This window comes from Schistocerca serialis, chromosome 7 (assembly GCF_023864345.2).
Source record: "Schistocerca serialis cubense isolate TAMUIC-IGC-003099 chromosome 7, iqSchSeri2.2, whole genome shotgun sequence".
NCBI lineage: Eukaryota > Metazoa > Arthropoda > Insecta > Orthoptera > Acrididae > Schistocerca > Schistocerca serialis.
Genome location: NC_064644.1, coordinates 378,846,640 through 378,870,281, shown reverse-complemented (window position 1 = coordinate 378,870,281; position 23,642 = coordinate 378,846,640). Strand labels below are relative to the sequence as shown.

The 23,642-nt window shown below is 42.1% G+C and overlaps 1 protein-coding gene across 1 annotated transcript; it reads right to left on the bottom strand.

Moving 5' to 3' along the window:
• Window positions 1–8,500: 8,500 nt before the first annotated feature.
• On the bottom strand, window positions 8,501–9,916 carry LOC126412751 (ubiquitin domain-containing protein UBFD1-like). The gene has a single exon (XM_050082497.1). The coding sequence runs from the start codon at window positions 9,667–9,669 to the stop codon at window positions 8,869–8,871; it is 801 nt and encodes a 266-aa protein (XP_049938454.1). The 5' UTR covers window positions 9,670–9,916; the 3' UTR covers window positions 8,501–8,868.
• Between the last annotated feature and the right edge of the window lie 13,726 nt (window positions 9,917–23,642).

Here is a 23,642-nt window from a genome sequence, read left to right as displayed (position 1 = left end):
CTATGATTAGTTGTATAATGAATAATGAAGTGACCTTTTGCAGATGATAATGAATGATGATGAATAGTGATGAAGAATATGCTAATATGGAAGTTTTTCTTTACAGGTGACGATACTAATGATAATGACGTTTTTCTTTGCAGATGAGGATAATGTTGAAGTTTATGTATTTATGCTATGTAGTTATTTAAGTATTTGTTGCAGTTTGTTTTGACAGTATGTCTTATGTCGCATGGTATGATGACTGAAGGTTTTGGAAAGGACAGCTAGAGAACATATATATTTAATACACATTTCATTACCTGTTAATTCGAAGTTCACTACTTTTCAGCATAATATGCGTCTGTTCTTTCAGCTTAATAATCCATTTCGTATTTTTTGCAGGAGAAATTATTCATGAAATTAATGTGCTAGAAGCAGTTGGTCATTAAACCTGTGTCTTTCATGAATGTGATCACATATACTCTATTTGTTTCATAACCTTGCTACAGCTGACTCGTGACAAATGACGTTACCCATCTTCATTTGCAGCAATCAGTCAAAAGCAAATATTGTTAAACCCCCAGCAATTAATTATCGATCCCAACGCAATGCATTGCTAACACAAAGAAAGAAATGTATTACCAGCCCCAAATAATAATACCAATTTAGGAGAGTTATGAGTAATACTGAATGATGTTTTCTAATCACAGACTTTGAGTAATAGTTACAGAGTGTTACATTTTTAATATGTCTTATGTCACTTGAATGATGAGTCCTGAGTAATAGTGATGATATTTTGTAATAATGCATGCATGCTCTACACTCATTAGCTCCTGCTTTGACTGATGACTTCTGATGATTTGTAACTGGCCAATGAGTGCCAATAATTATTTTTAAATATGTCATATGTCACTTGAATGATGAAAAATGTTTTATAATATTCAATACTTCCTGGCCAATTAATGCCACTGTTTCTTATATTTTAAATTTGATTATGTCACTTTCATGCTATATATATGAATACCAGTAGCTTGATGCTACACTAATTAACTCCTGTTTTGATTGATGACTTCTGATGATTTGTTACTGATCAATGAGAGCCAATAATTATTTTTAAATATGTCATATGTTACTTGAATGATGAAAAATGTTTTGTAATATTCAATACTTGCTGGCCAACGAATGTCACAGTTTCTTATATTTTAAATTTGTATTATGTCACTTTTATAATATTATATATGAATACCAGTAGCTTGATGCTACACTCATTAGCTCCTGTTTTGATTGATGACTTCTGATGGTTTGTAACTGACCAATGAGTGCCGATGTTCTCTGTAAACAGATAACTTATGAACATTATTCTGTAATACTTCATACATGGTACAGAAATGTTCAGTAACTGGGCGATGAGTGCCACGAATTATTTAAATCAGTTGTTAGACTAGTGTAATTCTCAATTAAGACTAGCATGTGACTTAATTTCCTTCACCTTCTGACCTAATTACCAGAAATTACTACAATATCCGTTTGTCCTGTCTATCCTCATGCCCATGGAGCACTATATTTGGTTTTTGCACTAATTCTACGTTGGTATACCTTACAAGAACGTGGCGTTGACACGACATGCTGTCCACCACCTTGAGCGATGGGGATGTTATGTTATGTTATTATGGTCTCACTGTTTGGTGTACCTAATGTACTACCAAAATGATAACATGGAATATTACTACAACATTCAGTGTCTTGGCTACACTGATTAATACTTCAGGGAAAAGAACTTCAGTTTGTCTCACTTGGTGTTGTGCTTCTGTAGAAAGATATGGACTTTCAGTGCAGCTGCGTGCAACGTAATGTGCTACAACCATGATGCAATCCTTCTTTTCCTATCCTAGTTCTTGTAAAATAAAAAAAAACTACAGTGCGTGTGCACTTTTGTCATTTGTTAATATGTTTTGTACTCATTGCGTATACATTTTGTCATTGCTTGATATGTTATGTACTCAGTGCATGTGCACTATATTTTATTTCATGTTCTGCACTTATATATATGTATATATTCTGTGATTGTAAACTTAGCTAAGTAAGAAAAATTTGTTGCTCATGGCAAGTCCAATTGACTCACCATCGCTGCCAAATTTTTGCCCCCCCCCCCTCCCAGTGGAGGGTTATGTAAGAGGTATGAGCTATATGCGCTGCCTGCAATAGGCAAGGCTTAGGAGAGTCTCTGACCAGAGAGCAGTATGTAGTTAGTTGCTTGTCGCTTCTGTATGCAGTAGTCTTGAGTAGCTTGCGTGAGTCGGCAGTAGTCGGCGGTAGTCGGCCCGTGTCTGCGCTTGTCTGCCGTCTGCCCTGGTCGGGACTCTGGAGGATGAGTATTATTGTAGAAGGTAAAGAAGCAGCCTTGCGCATATCTAGTAATGTATGTTAACTGTCATCCAATATCTTTAAAAAAAATGCCGCAATAATAATTTTTATAATATAAAGTAATTTTTTTTTAAAAAAAGCATTCATTTCAATTTAAAGATTTTTTTCAATGGATGATTATTCCTTTCACGAATCACAAAGCATAGGCCAGCATTGCACGGAGCTGTGCCGAAAATTTTTTAGGTAAGAGCAGATATATTCGCAGTTTTTACTGAGGTAAGAATTTTTGCTTTTTTTATTCAGAATACAGGGCCGAGGTGCAGCGCTGCTGTCGTCCTAAAATTTACCAGGTTACTGAATTTTTTTATTTTGTGGTTTAGGAATTTTTCTGTTTCGAGCTTACATTCAATGAGAAAAGAATTTTGTGAGTACATCTAATGTGAATGCATTTCTGCACGGAGATTATAAATGGGAGCCAATTTTGTTCAGAGGTTACAATATTAAAAAATCATTTAATTTCTAATTTTGTTCAGAGGTTACAATATTTAAAATTCATTTAATAATTATTTCCGTGGGGAGGTTACATTTGGTTCATTTTCATTTTTATAATTGTGTGGGGAGGTTACAACAGGTAATTGTCGCTCGAGTCTGTGCAGAAAGAATGACCACTTACGACGATGGGCAAGGTGAGCAGTGCAGAATGCGAGGTTCAAATGGGATTAGGTGTGTGTGGAGTCTGAAAGTGGGTGCTACAGTGTTAACGTACATTAGGTTGAAGTGATAGGGGAGGTCAGCGAAGAGGTCAACCCTCGGACACTATTGTGAAGAGCCTCAAAGGGGATGGTGTGCATTAAAGTCACCAAGCAGCAAAACGAGGTGAGGGAGTTGTACAATATACAGATGGTAAAAAAAGTGGAGCGAGGACAGAAAATGCGGGCTGCAACAGCTCGCAGCCCGGAGTTCAGTGAGATGGTTCGACTATGAACGTCATCCCGGATGAGCAGTATGACTCCATGAGACAGAATGCCATCCTTGCGGGAAAGGTCATAGCAGACCGCGAATAAATGGGAGAGACCAAAGCAGTCGCAAGGACGCTATTTTGTTTCCTGGACGCAGAGAATAAGTGGTCTCTGCTATTCGAAGAGCAGCCATATTTCCTCCTCGCTGGATCTAACTTCACGAACGTTCCATTCGAGGAGAGTCAAAAATGGTTCAAATGGCTCTGAGCACTATGGGACTTAACTTCTGAGGTCATCAGTCCCCTAGAACTTTTTTTTTTTTTTTTGGTCATCGGTCTACTGACTGGTTTGGTGCGGACCGCCACGAATTTCTTTCCTGTGCTAACCTCTTCATCTCAGAGTAGCACTTGCAACCTACGTCCTCAATTATTTGCTTGACGTATTCCAATATCTGTCTTCCTCTACAGTTTTTGCCCTCTACAGCTCCCTCTAGTACCATGGAAGTCATTCCCTCATGTCTTAGCAGATGTCCTATCATCCTGTCCCTTCTCCTTATCAGTGTTTTCCACATATTCCTTTCCTCTCCTATTCTGCCTAGAACCGCCTCATTCCTTACCTTATCAGTCCACCTAATTTTCAACATTCGTCTATAGCACCACATCTCAAATGCTTCGATTCTCTTCTGTTCCGGTTTTCCCACAGTCCACGTTTCACTACCATACAATGCTGTACTCCAGACGTACATCCTCAGAAATTTCTTTCTCAAATTAAGGCCGGTATTTGATATTAGTAGACTTCTCTTGGTCAGAAATGCCTTTTTTGCCATAGCGAGTGTGCTTTTGATGTCCTCCTTGCTCCGTCCGTCATTGGTTATTTTACTGCCTAGGTAGCAGAATTCCTTAACTTCATTGACTTCGTGACCATCAATCCTGATGTTAAGTCTCTCGCTGTTCTCATTTCTACTACTTCTCATTACCTTCGTCTTTCTCCGATTTACTCTCAAACCATACTGTGTACTCATTAGACTGTTCATTCCGTTCAGCAGATCATTTAATTCTTCTTCACTTTCACTTAGGATAGCAATGTCATCAGCGAATCGTATCATTGATATCCTTTCACCTTGTATTTTAATTCCACTCCTGAACCTTTCTTTTATTTCCATCATTGCTTCCTCGATGTAAAGATTGAAGAGTAGGGGCGAAAGGCTACAGCCTTGTCTTACACCCTTCTTAACACGAGCACTTCGTTCTTGATCGTCCACTCTTATTATTCCCTCTTGGTTGTTGTACATATTGTATATGACCCGTCTCTCCCTATAGCTTACCCCTACTTTTTTCAGAATCTCGAACAGCTTGCACCATTTTATATTGTCGAACGCTTTTTCCAGGTCGACAAATCCTACGAAAGTGTCTTGATTTTTCTTTAGCCTTGCTTCCACAATTAGCCGTAACGTCAGAATTGCCTCTCTCGTCCATTTACTTTTCCTAAAGCCAAACTGATCGTCACCTAGCGCATTCTCAATTTTCTTTTCCATTCTTCTGTATATTATTCTTGTAAGCAGCTTCGATGCATGAGCTGTTAAGCTGATTGTGCGATAATTCTCGCACTTGTCAGCTCTTGCCGTCTTCGGAATTGTGTGGATGATGCTTTTTCGAAAGTCAGATGGTATATCGCCAGACTCATATTCTACACACCAACGTGAATAGTCGTTCTGTTGCAACTTCCCCCAATGATTTTACAAATTCTGATGGAATGTTATCCATCCCTTCTGCCTTATTTGACCGTAAGTCCTCCAAAGCTCTTTTAAACTCCGATTCTAATACTGGATCCCCTATCTCTTCTAAATCGACTCCTGTTTCTTCTTCTATCACATCAGACAAATCGTCACCCTCATAGAGGCTTTCAATGTATTCTTTCCACCTATCTGCTCTCTCCTCTACATTTAACAGTGGAATCCCCGTTGCACTCTTAATGTTACCACCGTTGCTTTTAATGTCACCAAAGGTTGTTTTGACTTTCCTGTATGCTGAGTCTGTACTTCCGACAATTATATCTTTTTCGATGTCTTCACATTTTTTCTGCAGCCATTTCGTCTTAGCTGCCCTGCACTTCCTATTTATTTCATTCCTCAGCGACTTGTATTTCTGTATTCCTGATTTTCCCGGAACATGTTTGTACTTCCTCCTTTCATCAATCAACTGAAGTATTTCTTCTGTTACCCATGGTTTCTTCGCAGCTACCTTCTTTGTACCTATGTTTTCCTTCCAATCTTCTGTGATGGCCCTTTTTAGAGATGTCCATTCCTCTTCAACTGTACTGCCTACTGCGCTATTCCTTATTGTTGTATCTATAGCGTTAGAGAACTTCAAACGTATCTCGTCATTCCTTAGTACTTCCGTATCCCACTTCTTTGCTTATTGATTCTTCCTGACTAATGTCTTGAACTTCAGCCTACTCTTCATCACTACTATATTGTGATCTGAGTCTGTATCTGCTCCTGGGTACGCCTTACAATCTAGTATCTGATTTCGGAATCTCTGTCTGACCATGATGTAATCTAATTGAAATCTTCCCGTATCTCCCAGCCTTTTCCAAGTATACCTCTTCCTCTTGTGATTCTTGAACAGGGTATTCGCTATTACTAGCTGAAACTTGTTACAGAACTCAATTATTCTTTCTCCTCTTTCATTCCTTGTCCCAAGCCCATATTCTCCTGTAACCTTTTCTTCTACTCCTTCCCCTACAACTGCATTCCAGTCGCCCATGACTATTAGATTTTCGTCCCCCTTTACATACTGCATTACCCTTTCAATATCCTCATACACTTTCTCTATCTGTTCATCTTCAGCTTACGACGTCGGCATGTATAACTGAACTATCGTTGTCGCTGTTGGTCTTCTGTCGATTTTGATTAGAACAACCCGGTCACTGAACTGTTCACAGTAACACACCCTTTGCCCTACCTTCCTATTCATAACGAATCCTACACCTGTTATACCATTTTCTGCTGCTGTTGATATTACCCGATACTCATCTGACCAGAAATCCTTGTCTTCCTTCTGAAACGTCCCCTTTGAACAATTATACAAGACTGTGCTTAAACTGACACACAATATTTTGTTAGCGCAACGCAATCTGACTTTCAAAATTCCCTACAAAAGAATGGCCCTGACTATCATTAAACTATACCTTTCACAAATCACTTACCTCACAAAAATCTTCGCTGCTCAAGCTACTGCAATACAGCGAGTGCCACTACTGCCAGCTAAATAAAAGAATCAAACTATGGAAGGCACTAACTACTGATAGGGATAGTTAGCAAAATGAAAGATATTAATAGAGAACAAACAATGTATTTACCTTGATATCATCATATATAAATATAGCAGTTCATGACAAATTACAAATCTCCGCCATCTCTCTCCCCACATCTACCACTGCTGGCGGCTCACCTCCAACTGCGCAACGCTACGCGCTGTTCACAGCCAGCTGCCTAACACTACAATGGCGAGTATTACAACAATGCAAAGCAGCCACAGACTGCACACAGCACAGCCAGTGATTTTCATACAGAGGTGTCGTTACCAATAAAAAACCTAAACAGCCTACTTACATAGAGAAAACATAAACAGCCTACTTACATAGAGAAAACATAAACAGCCTACTTACATAGCCCCCATGCTCCCCACAAAAATTTTTACAAATGGTGTTGGGCACTGTCCAATACAGATTGGACAAAAAATTTTCACAATTACAGTAACAAAGATATAAAATGCACACACTTATTGATACAATGTTGGTCAAAAGCTAAAATTTTCTCACAGTCCATAAAGATAGTCCTGATCATTCATCATAATAGTAATTACAGTTTCTCATTAGTAAAAGAAATTGCACACAGAAGTAGTGGATTTCCATACAGTCTTGAAGAAGTAGTGTCCTTCCATCAGAAAGACAGTGCTGACTCTTGACATGCTGACAGATAATGGGCCACAACAGAGCAAACCCACAGCAGAGTCATTCGAAGTTTTGAAGAATATTGGTAGGTAGGTCATCACAGAGCAGACCCACTGTAGTCCTGGTAGAGATTACGGTATTGGTGGGCCACCAGAGGTGCAGACCCACTGCAGTCCTTGTAGAAATAATGGTATTGATGGATCATCAAAGATGTAGACCCACTGTAGTCCTTGAAGAGATGGCCAGCAGCCATCTGTTGTGACTGTGCTGGTGCACAATCACCACTGAAGAGTCTTGTGGACAATATAGCAAGACCATAAACCACCACTTGTGCACTCAGAAAGTTTTTCTTTTAATTGTCCTTAGAACCAGCAATGCTGTTATCCAGTCCCTTGCTGAATTACCAACACACGTGCAAACACTATCAGTCCCTACTTCTCACATATTGTCCATATACTATGACCAACAGAAACGTGTGCAGTGAAATGTAACTAACAAGTTAATAATATCATGAACTGGTGTCAATTACAATTTTATAACAGAAGAATACAATAACAAAGGTACAAAATACATCATTAAAGAACATAACAATACAGATAACATTTGTAGTAAAACAGGCGTTACAAAAGAATAGAAATAGACATATACGTCAGTGTTACAGGAATTATGACATGAGTACATACATAAAAGATCACAATAACTTTTGAAACATCAACTTCACACATTAGCATTAACATAAAACAGGGTAAATAATGTCTAAACATCTTTACAAAGTAAATAACATATTATTAATGCCAATTATATTCGAGGATAACAGTATTCCTCATCATAGTGAATGTAGCTTAATATTAAAAGAAGAAAAAATTCTATGAAACTACACAGAGACAGGAAGAAAACAAATACACAAGGGTACACACACATATAGTGGGATAACACCAATAGGAAAGGACAGGGTTCGTTTTCAGTGTAACATTTGGTACTGCAGTCCAACCCAAAACTTCATATATCTTTCCACTTATTTCATCCTTTGTTTCCACCAAAAAAATTCCATCTAAGCATGCTTTCTGTGTTTATATGTTCACACATTTCTTACCTCATTTTTATTTTCCATTATCTTACTTCATCATTTATTTCCAAGAAAATCCTACCTAAAATACTTTTTTTTTTTCATTTGTGCATTTATTATATATATATATAATCAAAACATAAAAATTTAACAGCAATCATTGTTACAATCAACAAAACATAATTAAACAATCTCATAAACTCACATACCATAAAGTCCAGCTATCGAAAGCAAAGGCGAGGTTGATAACTCATAAATACATACATCAGTCCAATCTGTTGTGCTAGCAACAGTAAGAGTATTATATTTTGCTTTACATAAAAAAGACCTAAAAGTCTCAATACAGATAAATCACATATTCACATCAGTGTCTGGTAACTTTCTCACTGCAGATGCACGCCTCCACTTCAATCGAATTGAATGAAAAATCGTGCTGAAAAATACATATCATGTCTTATTAGAGTCACATCACAAAACTGTTTTACTTGAAATGGCAGAAGCACCCACAATGGACTCTGAATTTTTAGTCACCACAGAATAGAATCAGAAGTACTGCCACTTTCCAAGAATGGCATCCTTGATGGCATCTACATACTGAGCTGGCACCCAGTACACCCAGTATCTTGAGGCCTCTGTTGGCCCAAGCTGAATTCCCATTATGTGATACTCATCATGGCCATCAATCGGCTCACTAACAACTGCCTTAATTGATGTCATGGGTATCTTGTCAGTGCGTTCTTTAGTGCCAATCCACACCTGATCTTGCTCCATTCTGAAAGTGAGACGTACCTTTCCACCAGATTTATTTAACATTCCTGACAGAGGAAATGGTGGCAATGGATCCTTTGCATTTTTTATTCCAGGCATTGCATCTTCTGGAACACCTTTATCCAACACCTTCCGATGTTGTTTCTGTTTGCAAAATGGCTCCTTGCTTGTGGATACAGCTTTCTCTTCTAGCAATTCCTGCTTGCTGGGGGTAGACACTGCCAGCACATCATCCAATTTCGAGCCTACAACCATTACTTTAGCACCTTTAACAACACCAAGTTCCCTCAGTGTCCTTTCATCTTTTGCAAGTCCTTTTATCATAACTTTCTGCATGGCCTGTGGAACACCTATGACATCCTGCAGGTGTTCCTTCAGCTGCCCGACAGTGCTATCTAAACCAAAACTAATATCGTATTTCGTCTTGTTGTATATTACTTTGAAGTCCACTTTTTCAACATTCACATCACCATCAGGAACAGTACCACTTTCCTTTTCTGTCTCTTGCAAACATTCTGCATTAGGCCTACAGTTTTCACTACTACAATCACCCTTTTCTGCCCCAACACACTCCATATTGGTTAACTTATAGTTTGACGAAGCTCAACCAATCATTAACTTGAATTTCGAAATGCAGTATCTTCGTTGTTTATTCTTCCGAGATGCAGTTCTTCTAGATGCCGAAACAGATGATTAGTGCCGGAAACTAAACATAAATTTGAACTATTGTGCCTGGGCGCTTACTGGTTAACAGTCTCAGAAGATGTTTTCGCTACTGCAGAAATTAATTAGAATTTACAACTTCATTAATGCACAACACAAACATGCAGATTCCAGGTTCGAATCCTGGCAGGGTCGCCATATGAAACGTCCCCTTTGAACAATTATACAAGACTGTGCTTAAACTGACACACAATATTTTGTTAGCGCAACGCAATCTGACTTTCAAAATTCCCTACAAAAGAATGGCCCTGACTATCATTAAACTATACCTTTCACAAATCACTTACCTCACAAAAATCTTCGCTGCTCAAGCTACTGCAATACAGCGAGTGCCACTACTGCCAGCTAAATAAAAGAATCAAACTATGGAAGGCACTAACTACTGATAGAGATAGTTAGCAAAATGAAAGATATTAATAGAGAACAAACAATGTATTTACCTTGATATCATCATATATAAATATAGCAGTTCATGACAAATTACAAATCTCCGCCATCTCTCTCCCCACATCTACCACTGCTGGCGGCTCACCTCCAACTGCGCAACGCTACGCGCTGTTCACAGCCAGCTGCCTAACACTACAATGGCGAGTATTACAACAATGCAAAGCAGCCACAGACTGCACACAGCACAGCCAGTGATTTTCATACAGAGGTGTCGTTACCAATAAAAAACCTAAACAGCCTACTTACATAGAGAAAACATAAACAGCCTACTTACATAGAGAAAACATAAACAGCCTACTTACACTTCCACTTCTCTTCACTGACCCCTACTATATCTAGATTTCCCTTTTCAGATTTTCTAGTTTCCCTACCACGTTCAAACTTCTGACATTCCACTCCCCGACTCGTAGAACGTTATCCTTTCGTTGATTATTCAATCTTTTTCTCATGGTAACCTCCCCCTGGGCAGTCCCCTCCCGGAGATCCGAATGGGGGACTATTCCGGAATCTTTTGCCAATGGAAAGATCATCATGACACTTCTTCAAATACAGGCCACATGTCCTGTGGATACACGTTACGTGTCTTTAGTGCAGTGGTTTCCATTGCCTTCTGCATCCTCATGTCGTTGATCATTGCTGATTCTTCCGACTTTAGGGGCAATTTCCCACTCCGAGGACAAGAGAGTGCCCTGAACCTCTATCCGCTCCTCCGCCCTCTTTGACAAGGCCGTTGGCAGAATGAGGCTGGCTTCTTATGCCGGAAGTCTTCGGCCGCCAATGCTGATTATTTATCAAAACTTAGGCAATGGTGGGGATCGAACCCGGGACGGAAGACGTTTTGATTATGAATCAAAGACGCTACCCCTAGACCATGGTTTGAGTAACTTCGAACTACTTAACCTAACTAACCTAAGGACATCACACACATCCACGCCTGAGGCAGGATTCGAACCTGCGACCGTAGCGGTCGCGCGGTTCCAGACTGTAGCGCCCAGAACCGCTCGGCCACCTTGGCCGGCTCGAGGAGAGTCCTGACAGCGAAAGAGGAGGAGAGAAGAAATGAAGGGTGCTGATTGCCAGCCTTCAAGGAATCACTGCCACAGGGCGCAGAGGCTGGGGGATGGTGCTCCATGTGATCTACAGAGGCGTCGGCATTCTCTCTGCGTCGGCCAGCGGATTCAGGGGCAGAGATAGAGATAGCCGTGTGCACTGGAGAAACAGAGGTGGTCCGCATGAGGGTATCACGTGGCGACACCATGTAAGAGGATCTCCAAGTCGCCGAAGGATAAGACCATTTGCTTTTGTCTGGTTTCTTTGAGCCTTCACAGTTTTTTGTTGGCTGGAAGGACGTAAAAAGTCTTAGCGGTAGTATTCCTTCTGTCCTTTCCAGCCTGCCGGTTGCGCAGCAGGTTATTTCACCACCAGAGGGGAAAATTTGGTGCCTAGTTGCACAGTTGGAGGAGAAGGGCACGAGGATGCTACCATGTCACTGGTCGCCGTGGTGCTGAATTTGATGTGGGAAGTATGCGTGGCCATGTACTTCATGGAGCGAGAACAGTACCATAAGTGCCAGATGGTAGAACGCAGGGCTTCGGAGCAGACAACAACTTGTGAACGTCAGGGCAAGGCACTTTTTCTTTCACCCGGATCACCTGGATGGCCCACTCAAGATACACGTGACATTTTCGGGCTGAGAGTGCATGGTCGCCATTGAAATTGATACAACGGGGAGAAGGAGATGAGAAATCGCCCTCCTGAACATCCCTAACACAAGTGACGCATTTGGCCAGGTTTAGAGAGGACATTCGAGAGTTTTTGCAACGTTGACATTGGTAGCAGCGCATCGGGTTCAGAATATACGGCCGGTCCATGATGAATTCATAGCCGGCTTTGATCTTCGATGTAACCACTACTCTATCGCAAGTTAGAAAAAGAATGCGTGTTGGCTCAAAGGCTGCATCAACCTTTTTCATCGCCCGATGGATGTAAGCTGGGCTATCTCCCTCGGTCAGACCATCGAGTAGCCTAGTGTAAATAACACCACGTGTTCGATGGGCTTCCATACGAACATCCACGCAGCATCATTAATTATTTTAACGTAAACTGTGTTACTGACAATTGAACTTCCGGTGGCGGGATTTTCGAATCCTCACGGAGGAAACGTTTCACATCTAATGCTTTCGGTCGCGTATGTTCCGGGCAAAATTTGAAACGTAATGTCGATTTTCTGAACTTACACTCATCACTCAGAACATCGACCTACCATCCATATAAACCCGTTCAGGTCACAGTAGCTTCACCTGGCGAGGAATAACTGGGAGTCAGATACACGCACGGTGCATGTAGCATCAGTGATATGCTGTGTGTATTCCGAATGGAGAAGTCTCTTGATCTGTCTGAGTTTGACTGGGGCCAGATTGTGATGGCCCGGAGACTCGGCACGACTTGTCGAGTATTCGTGGAATGCTGTGGTGAGTGTCTTCAACACGTGGCGAAACCTAGGTGAAACCACGTTCAGACGCCCTCTAATAGGGCGGCCACTCCTCATTACAGATGTCGGACATCAGTTTTTAATGGTGGACAGAGTACAAGTGCGTTTGAACACACAGTGCACCGAACACTCCTAACGATGGGCCTCCGCTGCTGACTAATCACGCATATGCCTGTGCTAACACCACGACATCGGCAACTACGACTGAAATAGGCACGTTACCATCGGCACTGGACGTTGGTGCAGTGACAGAGCGTTGCATGGTCTGATGAATCCCGATACCTTCTTCATCACGCCGATGGGAGAGTGCGAATCCATCGTCTTCCAGTGGAACAGCTCCTTGACACCTGTACTAAGGGACAGAGACAAGCTGGTGGTGGTACCATTATGCTCTGGAGAACAGACACGCGGGCATCCATCGGTCCAGTGGAGCTCGTGCGAGGCACTATGACGGCCAAGAGGTCTCGTACACAGTTGCAGACCACGTACACCCCTTCATAACGATCATGTTGCCTACGGCAGTGGCATTTTTCAACAACAAAATGCACCATGTCACGTCCAATAGTGTGATGGAGTGGTTCAAGGAACACAGTGGCGAGTTATAAATGATGTGCTTGCCGCCCAACTGGCCAGATCTGAACCCGATCGAACATATCTGGGATGTGATTGAATGTGGCGTCAGAGTTCATCGCCCCTCTTCCGTAATTTACGGGAATTAAGTGACTTGTGTGTGCAGATGTGGTGTCAACTCCCTCGAGCGACCTGCTAAGGCCTCTTTGCTTCCATGCCTCGGCGAGTCGCCGCTGTTATTCGTGTCATAGGTGGACATACAGGCCATCACGTAGGTGGTCATAATGTTCTGACCGATTGGTATATTTGCCACGATCGCAGTGCGGGAAGCCCTCGCGCAGGCTAAGTCGCAATCCAAGCAAACATGAACCACACGCTCTGCAGGTGGAAGTATGGGCGACCTCTCCATACGGCCGCTAAATCCAGCCTATCGTCCTCGACCACAGGGATTACTTTTCAGCGCGTCCTCGTAGGATGATCATCAGGCATCCGACAAATTTTGCACTAATGTGTGAACAAAACCTGACACCACTGATCCGGGTTCCACTTCACTTGTTCCCGCTCATTGGTTTGATGCGGTCCTCTAAGGATTCCTCTCCCGTGCCAGGTTCTTCATCACAGAGTTACACTTGCCCCCAACGTCCACAGCTGTTTCTTGGGTACATCCCTATCTACATGTTCACCTACAATTTCACCCTCAAAAGCTCCTTCTCGTATCACGAAAGTTATTCCCATATGTCTTAACAGATTCCCTATCACCCTGTCCCATCTTCTTTTCGGTGATTCCTACATATCACTTTCCTGGGTATTCTGTGAGGAGCCTCCCCATTTCTCATTTTTTTCAACATCCTTCTGTAGCACCATATCTCAAATGCTTCGATTCTCTTCTTTTTTTTTCAGGTTTCCCGACAATCCACGATTTACGTCAACAACATTCTGCGCTCCAAACGTACATTCTCGGGAACTTCTTTCTCAAATTAAGACAAGTGTTTGATACCAGTGGATTTCTTTCGGCCAGGTGTGTCCTCGTTCCATGTGCTAGGCCACCTTTTATGTCTCCCCTGCTTCTTTTTTCATACCTTGTTTTGTTTTCAAGGTGGCAGAAATCTTTCCCTACTTCTTCTCCTTCATGTGCCTTAATTTCGATGTTGTTTAAGACTAATTTCAGTTTTTCTACTACTTACAACTTTCGACGTTCTTCCGTTTACCTTGAATTCATACTCTGTACTCAATGGTGTCGTCAATCAATCTTGTCTTTAATATTCTTTCACACTGACTTTTAATACCATTCCTGAAGCCATCTATTATTGCCAGCACTTCTTCTCGATGTACAGATCAAACAGTAGGGAACAAATACCGGATCCCTCACTTACACTCTTTTAATCCGGACACTTCGTTCTTGGTCTTTCTTTATTATTTGAGGATATCTAAGTGCTTCCCAGGTAAACGTCTATAACGTAATCGAAACAACCTTGACAACTGGGAGAGCATTATCCTACAATGGAATGATGTCGACCTTCAACCCACTGGAACACAATTCCACAATAGAGGCACAGCGGTTCGTGGACACTTTGCAAAAACTGAAGTGCACCGTCATGTTCAGATGCCCTGAAATGTTAGACGGAGAGCATCATTTTTTTTGCAGGATAATGGCCGCTCAGGCTGTTTCGAATACGCTGCAGACCTTTCGCTGGAAATCCCTTACACATCCTCCACGCGGGCTCGATCTCTCTTTCCATATTGTTTGAGACCCGAAGAAAGAAATTCGTAGCCGTGAATCTGCTGCGGACAAAGAGATTCATGTCTGGGTACAATCATGGTTCCCCAGGCAACCGCAAAAATATTTCCTTGATCGCACTGACCATCTTGTCTCACAGTCGGGTAAATGTATTAAAAATTATGGGGATTACTTTTAAAATCGTAAAAGTTCACTTACTTCGTTTCCATCTGTATTGTTTCCATTTTACTGAGCCTTATAAAAGAAAACTGAGTTCAGTAGATAAGAAAACAGTGGTAGATGGGAATTCCTCACTTTGATTGAATGTCTGAAATCGTTAGTTGACCAAGATGTCTCACAAAATGAAACAGTCAGATGCGATGTTTCGTGCCACGCCAGTGTATATGAGGTGAAACATTTGTATGTGTTTAATATACGATAAATTATTCGATAGCAGAAAATATCATAATCAATATACATATTTCAGAAGTTTGGTGTTCAGCGTGAAGACTTTTCGTCAATATATTCGTGAGTGCTACCACAAGCACTTGTCAGCCTCAAAAGACCTGCAGTCACCTAGCTGTGTGCTTGAGTGCTTCTCACTGCTGTGGGTCACCTTTGCTATAAACTTACTTGACCGAAGTAGTATTTTATCCACAATATCCACTCTTTTTAACAGTTGTTATACGAGGTAGTGCTGAAAAGTAATGCTTCAGAGTTTCTTTTGTGAAAACTCAAATATTTTTAAATAAACATAACGTTATTAACATTCTACATCCTTATTCATTTCTGCATACTTATTGCTTAACATAATCACCCCGGTGACGAACACATATCTCCCAGCGGGAGACCAGTTTGCTGATATTGTCACTGTAGAAAGTCTGACATTGTAGACAGAGCCCCAAGCTCACCTCTGCTTGAACACATCATGATTATCAAAGAGAAGTCCTCAAAGCTGTTCTTTAAGCTTTGGAATAGGTGAAAATTGGCTGATGCCAACTCGGGACCATACGCAGGATGATCGATGGCAGTGAACCCACGGCGTCGGATTATTGCGGATGTAATATTGCTCGTGCGTTTTCTGACACTGCTGTACTGAACAAGAGGGTGCTCGATGCATGGACGAACTCTTCGAAATCGTAAGTCGATTGCATGACGCTGTTTCTGACCACCTACGTAGTTACGTTAAGCACCGCCAAGTTACACGCTACAATTCGAAGCCCTCTAGCAGCAGAGGGGTGCAGGTATGTAGGCCTAAAAATAAAGATGTAGGATGTTAATAACGTTTGTTTTATTTAACAATCCTTAAGAGATTCAATAAAAATTTCGAAGGCATTAATTTTCAACACGACTTCGTATTGCAATAGATTTTCTACTACGTAGGTAAGTCTATGCCACTGTCGAACTTCGACACAAGAGCCGGCGGGGACGGAGTCATCGAGATAATTTCTGCTACCACACAAGTTGGCAAAAATGTTTGCATTGCACAGTTTCTGTCCACACGATACAGTTTATCACTCATACAGTCAGTATAAGGGTAACCTCTACGGTATGGATTCGCCTTCCAGTTTCTGGTTAACCCGAATTTCTGCAGGTGTGCTTTGGAAAAATCCTTACCGCTCCGAAACGTTAGTCATCACAGTCAGACAGCGTGTACTTACATGTGGGTCAGATTTAACATAAAGGGATAACATTTCATGGCTAACAACCGAGGTCATCATCTCATATAAACTCCCAGGTTTACGTTAAGCAGAGGAGAGTCGTTTTCTAAGCTGCTCTTCAGCTTCGGTTTCTTTGGCTATGTTCCCCAAAGACATGGCATCCTCTCCCGTCAGCAAGCGCGGGCATTTCCTTCACGGGGCTCAGCGACCTTTACGACGTAACGGGCGAATAAACCCGCACAGCCGTCTTATTATTTGATTTATTACAGGTTTTGTTTATCAGACGAGAGCTTCTTCAGATATTCACTACCCTGACAGCTACGTCTTAAAGGTTTTTATGTTACACTAAGCACCACCATTAACGCAAAATGGTGAGTGTTTTGTGTTGATGGCGGTACCAACGGGAGCCTTAAACCTATAATGCATTGCCATCAGGGCACTGAATATTTGAAAATGCTTTCAAATGATGAGTGAAACTAGTAGTGAAGCAAAAAATATTACACCACTTGTGGCGCTTTATCTGTGCATTAAACCGGTCTCGCTATTCTGACGTCGAAAATTATACGAGGCTCATTTAGATTGATAGGTATGGTTCGTTTCTGGTAGAGCTTTGTTGTAATAAGCCATTTGTATTCGATTGTAGTTTCTACCCTTAAGAGGGTTCGTCAACGTTAATATTACTATCCTATATTCAACAACGCAGGGAAAACGTGGTTTAAATTTTTAAATACAAAAAACCCATAAGCTTCTTGAAGTCAGTTCACTAACACCCATCCACTCTCACATACTGTACAAGAATACATGTACCACCCTGTACGCACACAAAAGCGCCAAATTAGTTTGACATTCACTATACGTTTCAGTCCATTTATTTACTGTTCATACTACCATTCCGAGAGACTGATGTGATCTCGATAGTAAATTGTTAAGACTTTTAAAAATTGAGCTGTTTTTGGGCTCATGGAACGATTATCGAGACATTCTTATCTTTGAACCTCATTACGGAGCAACGAGTGTCTTGACATCTCATAGGAGGATCAGCCAGCTGGATTTAAGAGTGCAGCATGTGGAGTCGTGGCCTCTCAGTGTGTTCCTCGGCGTGGCTCGGACTCTAATTAGCAGCCAGGATTTCAGTAGTGTCTTCAAGACGGGTTAGTATTATTTGCCATGTGTTCCGAGGTGATGACTAATATACTGTTTTCCGTCGGCTTGAGGCTTTGTTGGAGGCGCACTTGGCACACTGCAGCTGAGGAGACCCCAGCCAACCATGTCCTCTGAAGTCTCGGCCTAGCCGCCCGCTGGCCGGATATCTAACACTGGCTGCGGCTTCTTTTCGTTCACCACACCGCAAATGGAACACCGAAGAAGTATGAATCCGGTGAAGAACTTTCTGACGAGTGATCTGTATGACCTCAGCTGTTGTGTACACCATCAAGCAGGGTTCGATCTACCTAAGTTGTTGGAAGACTGTTTGCTCTTGCTGGTATTTTTTGTAATAGTGTTGCTCACGTGCCTTAATTAAGAAAATCTTTTTTAAATTGTGTCTTATGTCCTATGGTCCTAAATTTTCTGTTTTTAATGGGTATTTTCACATAAGGCTAATGGTTCCTTCACCTGATATTACCAGACTTATACATGTTAATTCACAGTTTTCAAAGCTTCTTACTGCCTGGTTAATATACTCCTTTCGTTGTACACAACTTATCTACATCCATCCGATCGGTCGCGAAATGAAAACCACAGTGAAAACCAGAAATGTTTTATTTGCAATAGTTAGGTACAACTTCCACTTACTTCTCTACATAGTCACCGCTCCAACTTCGAGTTTTGTCGTAGTGTTGTATCAACTTTCTAATATCATCGTCATAGAAAGCAGCCGCCTGTGCATTCGGCCAGCTATCTGCACTGGTCTACAGCTCGTTGTCCGTGGAAAAATTTTGCCTTCATAGCCAGCGGTTCTTGTGAGCACAGCTGAGACTCAGGGGAAACCAATTACGGACTGTATTTTGGGTGATCAAATACTTCTCATCGGAAACTCTGCAGGAGCGTCTTCATTGCCCCTGCAGTTTGCTTCCGAGAATTAGCATGAAGAAGGAACTGCTCGACAGATGTGTTATGTGGGCAGCATGACGCCGGAGAAATCTCTGAACAGTCCCTCATACTTGGCGGCAGACGTTAGTCCCTACGCATCTCTACGCGCTCAGTGTTCACTCAAAACTGAATAGAGCGACGCGACACGATGGACGGGCATATTAGAGACACTGACCAACTCATCTGTGCAAGGCTTTACTGCATTGTCCCAGTGGTTTCAATTTCGCTACTGATCGGAGCTTACTTTCTGGACAATCCTCGTATAACAGTTTCCCAAGTCTTCAAGTAACCCTGTACGGCAGTCCGCCTCGATAGATAGCTAACAGAATCCGCCTGGGATCCATTCCCGGGCGGATTGAAAGATTTCTTCGCTCGAGTGTTGTGTTTCCCCTACATTCGTATCGTCGTTACTGACGAGAAAATCGCCTCGAACGCACTCTCATTTCGTCTTTACGCTACTTAGAAGGGTGCATGGGCACGAACCGGAAACCAATAAATTGCAATAAAAAAACTATATGGGAAGGTTAATGATCTCAAGAGTTGGGATCTGAACTCATCTGCACATTGTATACTGTATGAAATAAGGCACCTTTTGTAAATCTATTTTGGTGCCGCCGGAGGACATGAATCACGTGACGTATTTGTGACTGAAGTCTCGAGGCAATAACATGGTGTAAATTACATTATTTTGATGCAGCATTGGCCTGAAATAAAAGAATTCTTTCTTTCGCCAAATATTTCTTTGAAATATCCCTTCCACTCCCAGCTCCTCGCTCTCTGCCCTTTCACGAATATAAAATAGTAGATGAATTCGAAACACACAGAGAGAGAGAGAGAGAGAGTGAGAGAGAGAGAGCGAGAGAGAGGGAGGGAGGGAAGTAGAGAGGGAGAGAGTGAAGGCGAGGGAGGGGGAGACAGAGAGAGAGACATCTACACGAATTATAAAATTTGGTTTGGATCAGTTCGTCGGGCGCTGTGACCGAGCAGTTGTAGGCGCTCCAGTCCGAAACCGCGCTGCTGCTACTGACGCAGATTTGAATGCTGTCTCGGGCGTGGATGTGTGTGATGTCCTTAGATTAGTTAGGTTTAAGTAGTTAAGTGTAGACGACTGATGACCTCAGATGTTAATTCCCATAGTGCTTAGAGCCATATGAACCATTTGGATCAGTTCTTAAAACTTTTTAAAGGTAAACTCGGAAACCGACAGAGAAGAGTCCGAAGCTCTGCACAGTGTCGGTACATCAAAGGAAATAGTTCTTCGTGCACTGCTCTTTTTGGAGGCCTTTCTCGTTTTCAGTTTTTATTGAGACGAGCGTGCACGCTGAGGCATTACTGCGCACTTGCGAACACTTTGCTCCACTGTGCGCCTCCCTGAGCAGCGCGTTTGTGTGCAAAGCGGCGCCGTGCGTGCGGTGTGAAGGCAGCTTAGAGTACTACGGCAGATACGTGTTTCTGGGAGTTCCCTACATTTAAAAATCGATTAACCAGCCATTCCGTAAAACAATAAAACGTTAGTCTGTAGACCAGGCAAAACAAGAAATTTTGAAATTTCTCCATTTATCACTTTACTATCTTAAACAGATAGCAGGTACACAGTTCAATTTATTCACGCTCTTTTGTCAAAATATAAAACGCACTATAAGCACACAGCATATAGTGACTGTCGAACCACAATTGCCACAGATAGGGGATTATTTCCACAGAAGTATGAAACCATGCATAAATGACAGATCCCCATTAGAAAATGGGTTGGCTAACTTTACACCATTATAAGTGTTAAAATGAGGTATGCTACAGTCGTACAGCTGCCTTTAGCAGTTGCAACTTGCTCTCTCCCCTCATCTAGTCTCTCACTCGCCATCAAGCTAACAAGCTGCTGAGAAAGACGCATTGTTTCACACGCTACGACACACTTCGTCAAATGATTATTTTCAGTCCATAAAGTATGTTGATATCGTCGTTGTTTCTGTTCTTCACTTTTATTGTTAATAGCCAGTATCTTCATTACTTCTTGGCGTGCGTCGTCTCTCATGCACTCAATACTCATGACAGCGGATCCCAACAAGTCATTTATGGCAAATACTTGAGTGGTTCCCTTGAGAAGGACACAATCGATATCGTTACATATCCTTCCCAATACTTCTCCGTTCTGCTTTTAATGAGTTGTCCAGTGACAGAGCGTTAAAGCAATATCTTCCTTTCTTTTTCTCATTTCTATGCAAAAATTTCGTTTTAGTTTTCTAAATTTCGTTTCGCACCTTCACCCCCAACGCAAACAGAGGGGTGTTATAAGTTTAACGAGCGTATCTGTGTACCCCTTTGTAGCATCCTTGTTCCCAAACGAAATGTTCGATTTTATTACAGTCTTTTTAATTTTCAAGCTGGTTAATAGCGATGATTGTTTGCTATGTTCCATGAAAGTCTGTTCTGCCGTTTATATTTTATCGTCTCAAGTAAACAAAAATATTTTCCGTCAGCACACTGTCCTGATATAAGGTTCGTAATACACAGGGTGTTCAAAAAACAAAAGCTGTCCAATACTTTGAGAGGTGCTGAGGTGGTATACTCATCGAAACAAGAAAAATAAGTCCAATAAACATGGGTCCGGTAATTCATACTTTCTGAGATAAATTCAGTAAACATGGGTCCAGCAGCTGTTCAACGTGGCGTCCATTCATGACATATCCCTCGATCCTCCAGCGTAAGGAGTGATGTACCCTTTAAAGTATACCAAGTTGTTGTACTTTTGAGACGCATTGAAGACTTGACTAATTCCTTCAAGTGTCCCCATAACAAAAGCCTAGGGCACTGAGGTCTGGGGATCGACCGGGCTAAGGTGTGCCTCTCCCCCCCCCCCCCCCTCCCCCCACCTCCACCCTCTTGAAACGTCTGCGTCGGATGTTCGCACACATTGTGACGAAAAAGTGGCTGTGCCATTGCGCCGTCATGCATGACCCACATTTGAATTCGCTGCTGCAATGGCACAGTCTCCAGCAAGGTAGGCAATATATTAATGAGAAAGTCCAGATTATGCACCCTAGTTAACCCTTGCGGTAGCACGTATCGCCCTATTAATCTATCGCCAAGTACGTCTGACCATAGGTTGATTGAGAATCGGTATTCATACCTTCTTTCTTGAATTGTTTGGGGATTTACATCCACCCATACACGCTGGTTATGGAAATTCGCATCTCATGTGAACACTGCCTCATCGCTAAATAGAACCTGGGATGTGAACAGTGGATCTGCGGAACTCTTCTGCAACAGCCTTTGACAGAAACGCCCTCTGTCATCAAGATCCTATGGCCTTAAGGGCCTGAACGCCCTGTAAATGATATGGTTATAGCAATTGTTCAGAAAGTAACCCCCAGACAAGAGAGAGAGAGACACGCCTTCTTCTGCTGCTAACCGTCGCACACGGATCCCACGGGTTTCTTCCATCGAGCTTATCACACGCTCCTCCGTGTCAGGTGTGCGGACTGTGTTGTGCCTTCTACTATCAGTATTCTGGAGGTAAAGAGTGTCTGTGTCCCCCCGCACGCTTTGAAAGTCTGTCCAACAGCTTATCAGAGGGCACTCTGTGCTGAGGCTATCTTTCAGCGTAGGGGGCACGCACTCGCAGGCTGCATCCATTTGTTAAATCACAGTGGAATTTCACTTGTCGAGTAACCCCTTTTCCCTTTTTTTTCTCTAAATGGTTCAAATGGCTCTCAGCACTATAGGACTTAACATCTGAGGTCATCAGACCCCTAGAACTTAGAACTACTTAAACCTAACTAACCTAAGGACATCACACACATCCATGCCTGAGTCAGGATTCGAATCTGCGACCGTAGCAGTCGCGCAGTTCCGGACTGAAGCGCCTAGAACCGCTCGGCCACCGCGGCCGGCTGTCGAGTAACCGACTTACATTGCTAAAAACTGGTGGAAGAGAGAAAAGGTAAATGTATTACTCCATTTGTACGTAGAAAGATCACAATAATAGTAAATACATAAGTGAATTTGCCTTTTTCTGGAAGGTGAAACACCGTGATACATACCCAGGGCTGACAGTACTGAACGATAAGGCATACAAACACGACGAAAATGAATGTAGCGTAAGACACAGCTCGAACCACACAACTGACTTCAGGCCAGATAGAGTATTGTGAGTAAAACATCATAATACCTTGCCGACGCATTTGACGGAGGGCGAATGCAACGACTGAGCAAATATCCGCAACCAAGCGTCGCGCAGCCCTTCCTACAAGCAAGCGTTTATCTCAGAAAGTATGCGGTTCCGGACCATGTTGATTGGACTTATTTTTCTTGTTTCGATGAGCACTACCACCTCTGAGAGTATTCGAACCTTTTTTTAGCACCCTGTATATGAGCTAGGTCAAGTTAGGTAGAAAAAGATTGCAGAACTCAAAAAGATACAAGTAAAATACATACGTTTATCTTTACAGTTGACTAGCAATGCTGATTTTTTTTTTTTTGAATCTACCCGTTTCAGCATTTGCAAAGCAGAAAAATAGTGATAGTGATTCAACTGTAAAAGACAAACATATGCTCTCGTAGACTTTTTTGAAGTTCTTTTTGAGGTCATCAGTCCGCTAGACTTAAAACTATTTAAACCTAACCAACCTAAGGACATCACACACATACATGCCCGAGGTAGGATTCGAACCTGCGACCGTAGCAGCTGCGCGGTTCCGGACTGAAGCGACTATAACCGCTCTCGTTAGTTGTGTACCCAAAATCTACAACGTGGTGGCTAATGAAAAGTAATTTTAAACAGTGTGAATGTGGCTACTTTGTTTGAAGCTCTCCCCAATGCACACAGTATGTGCCAACTGAATGCTTTTCG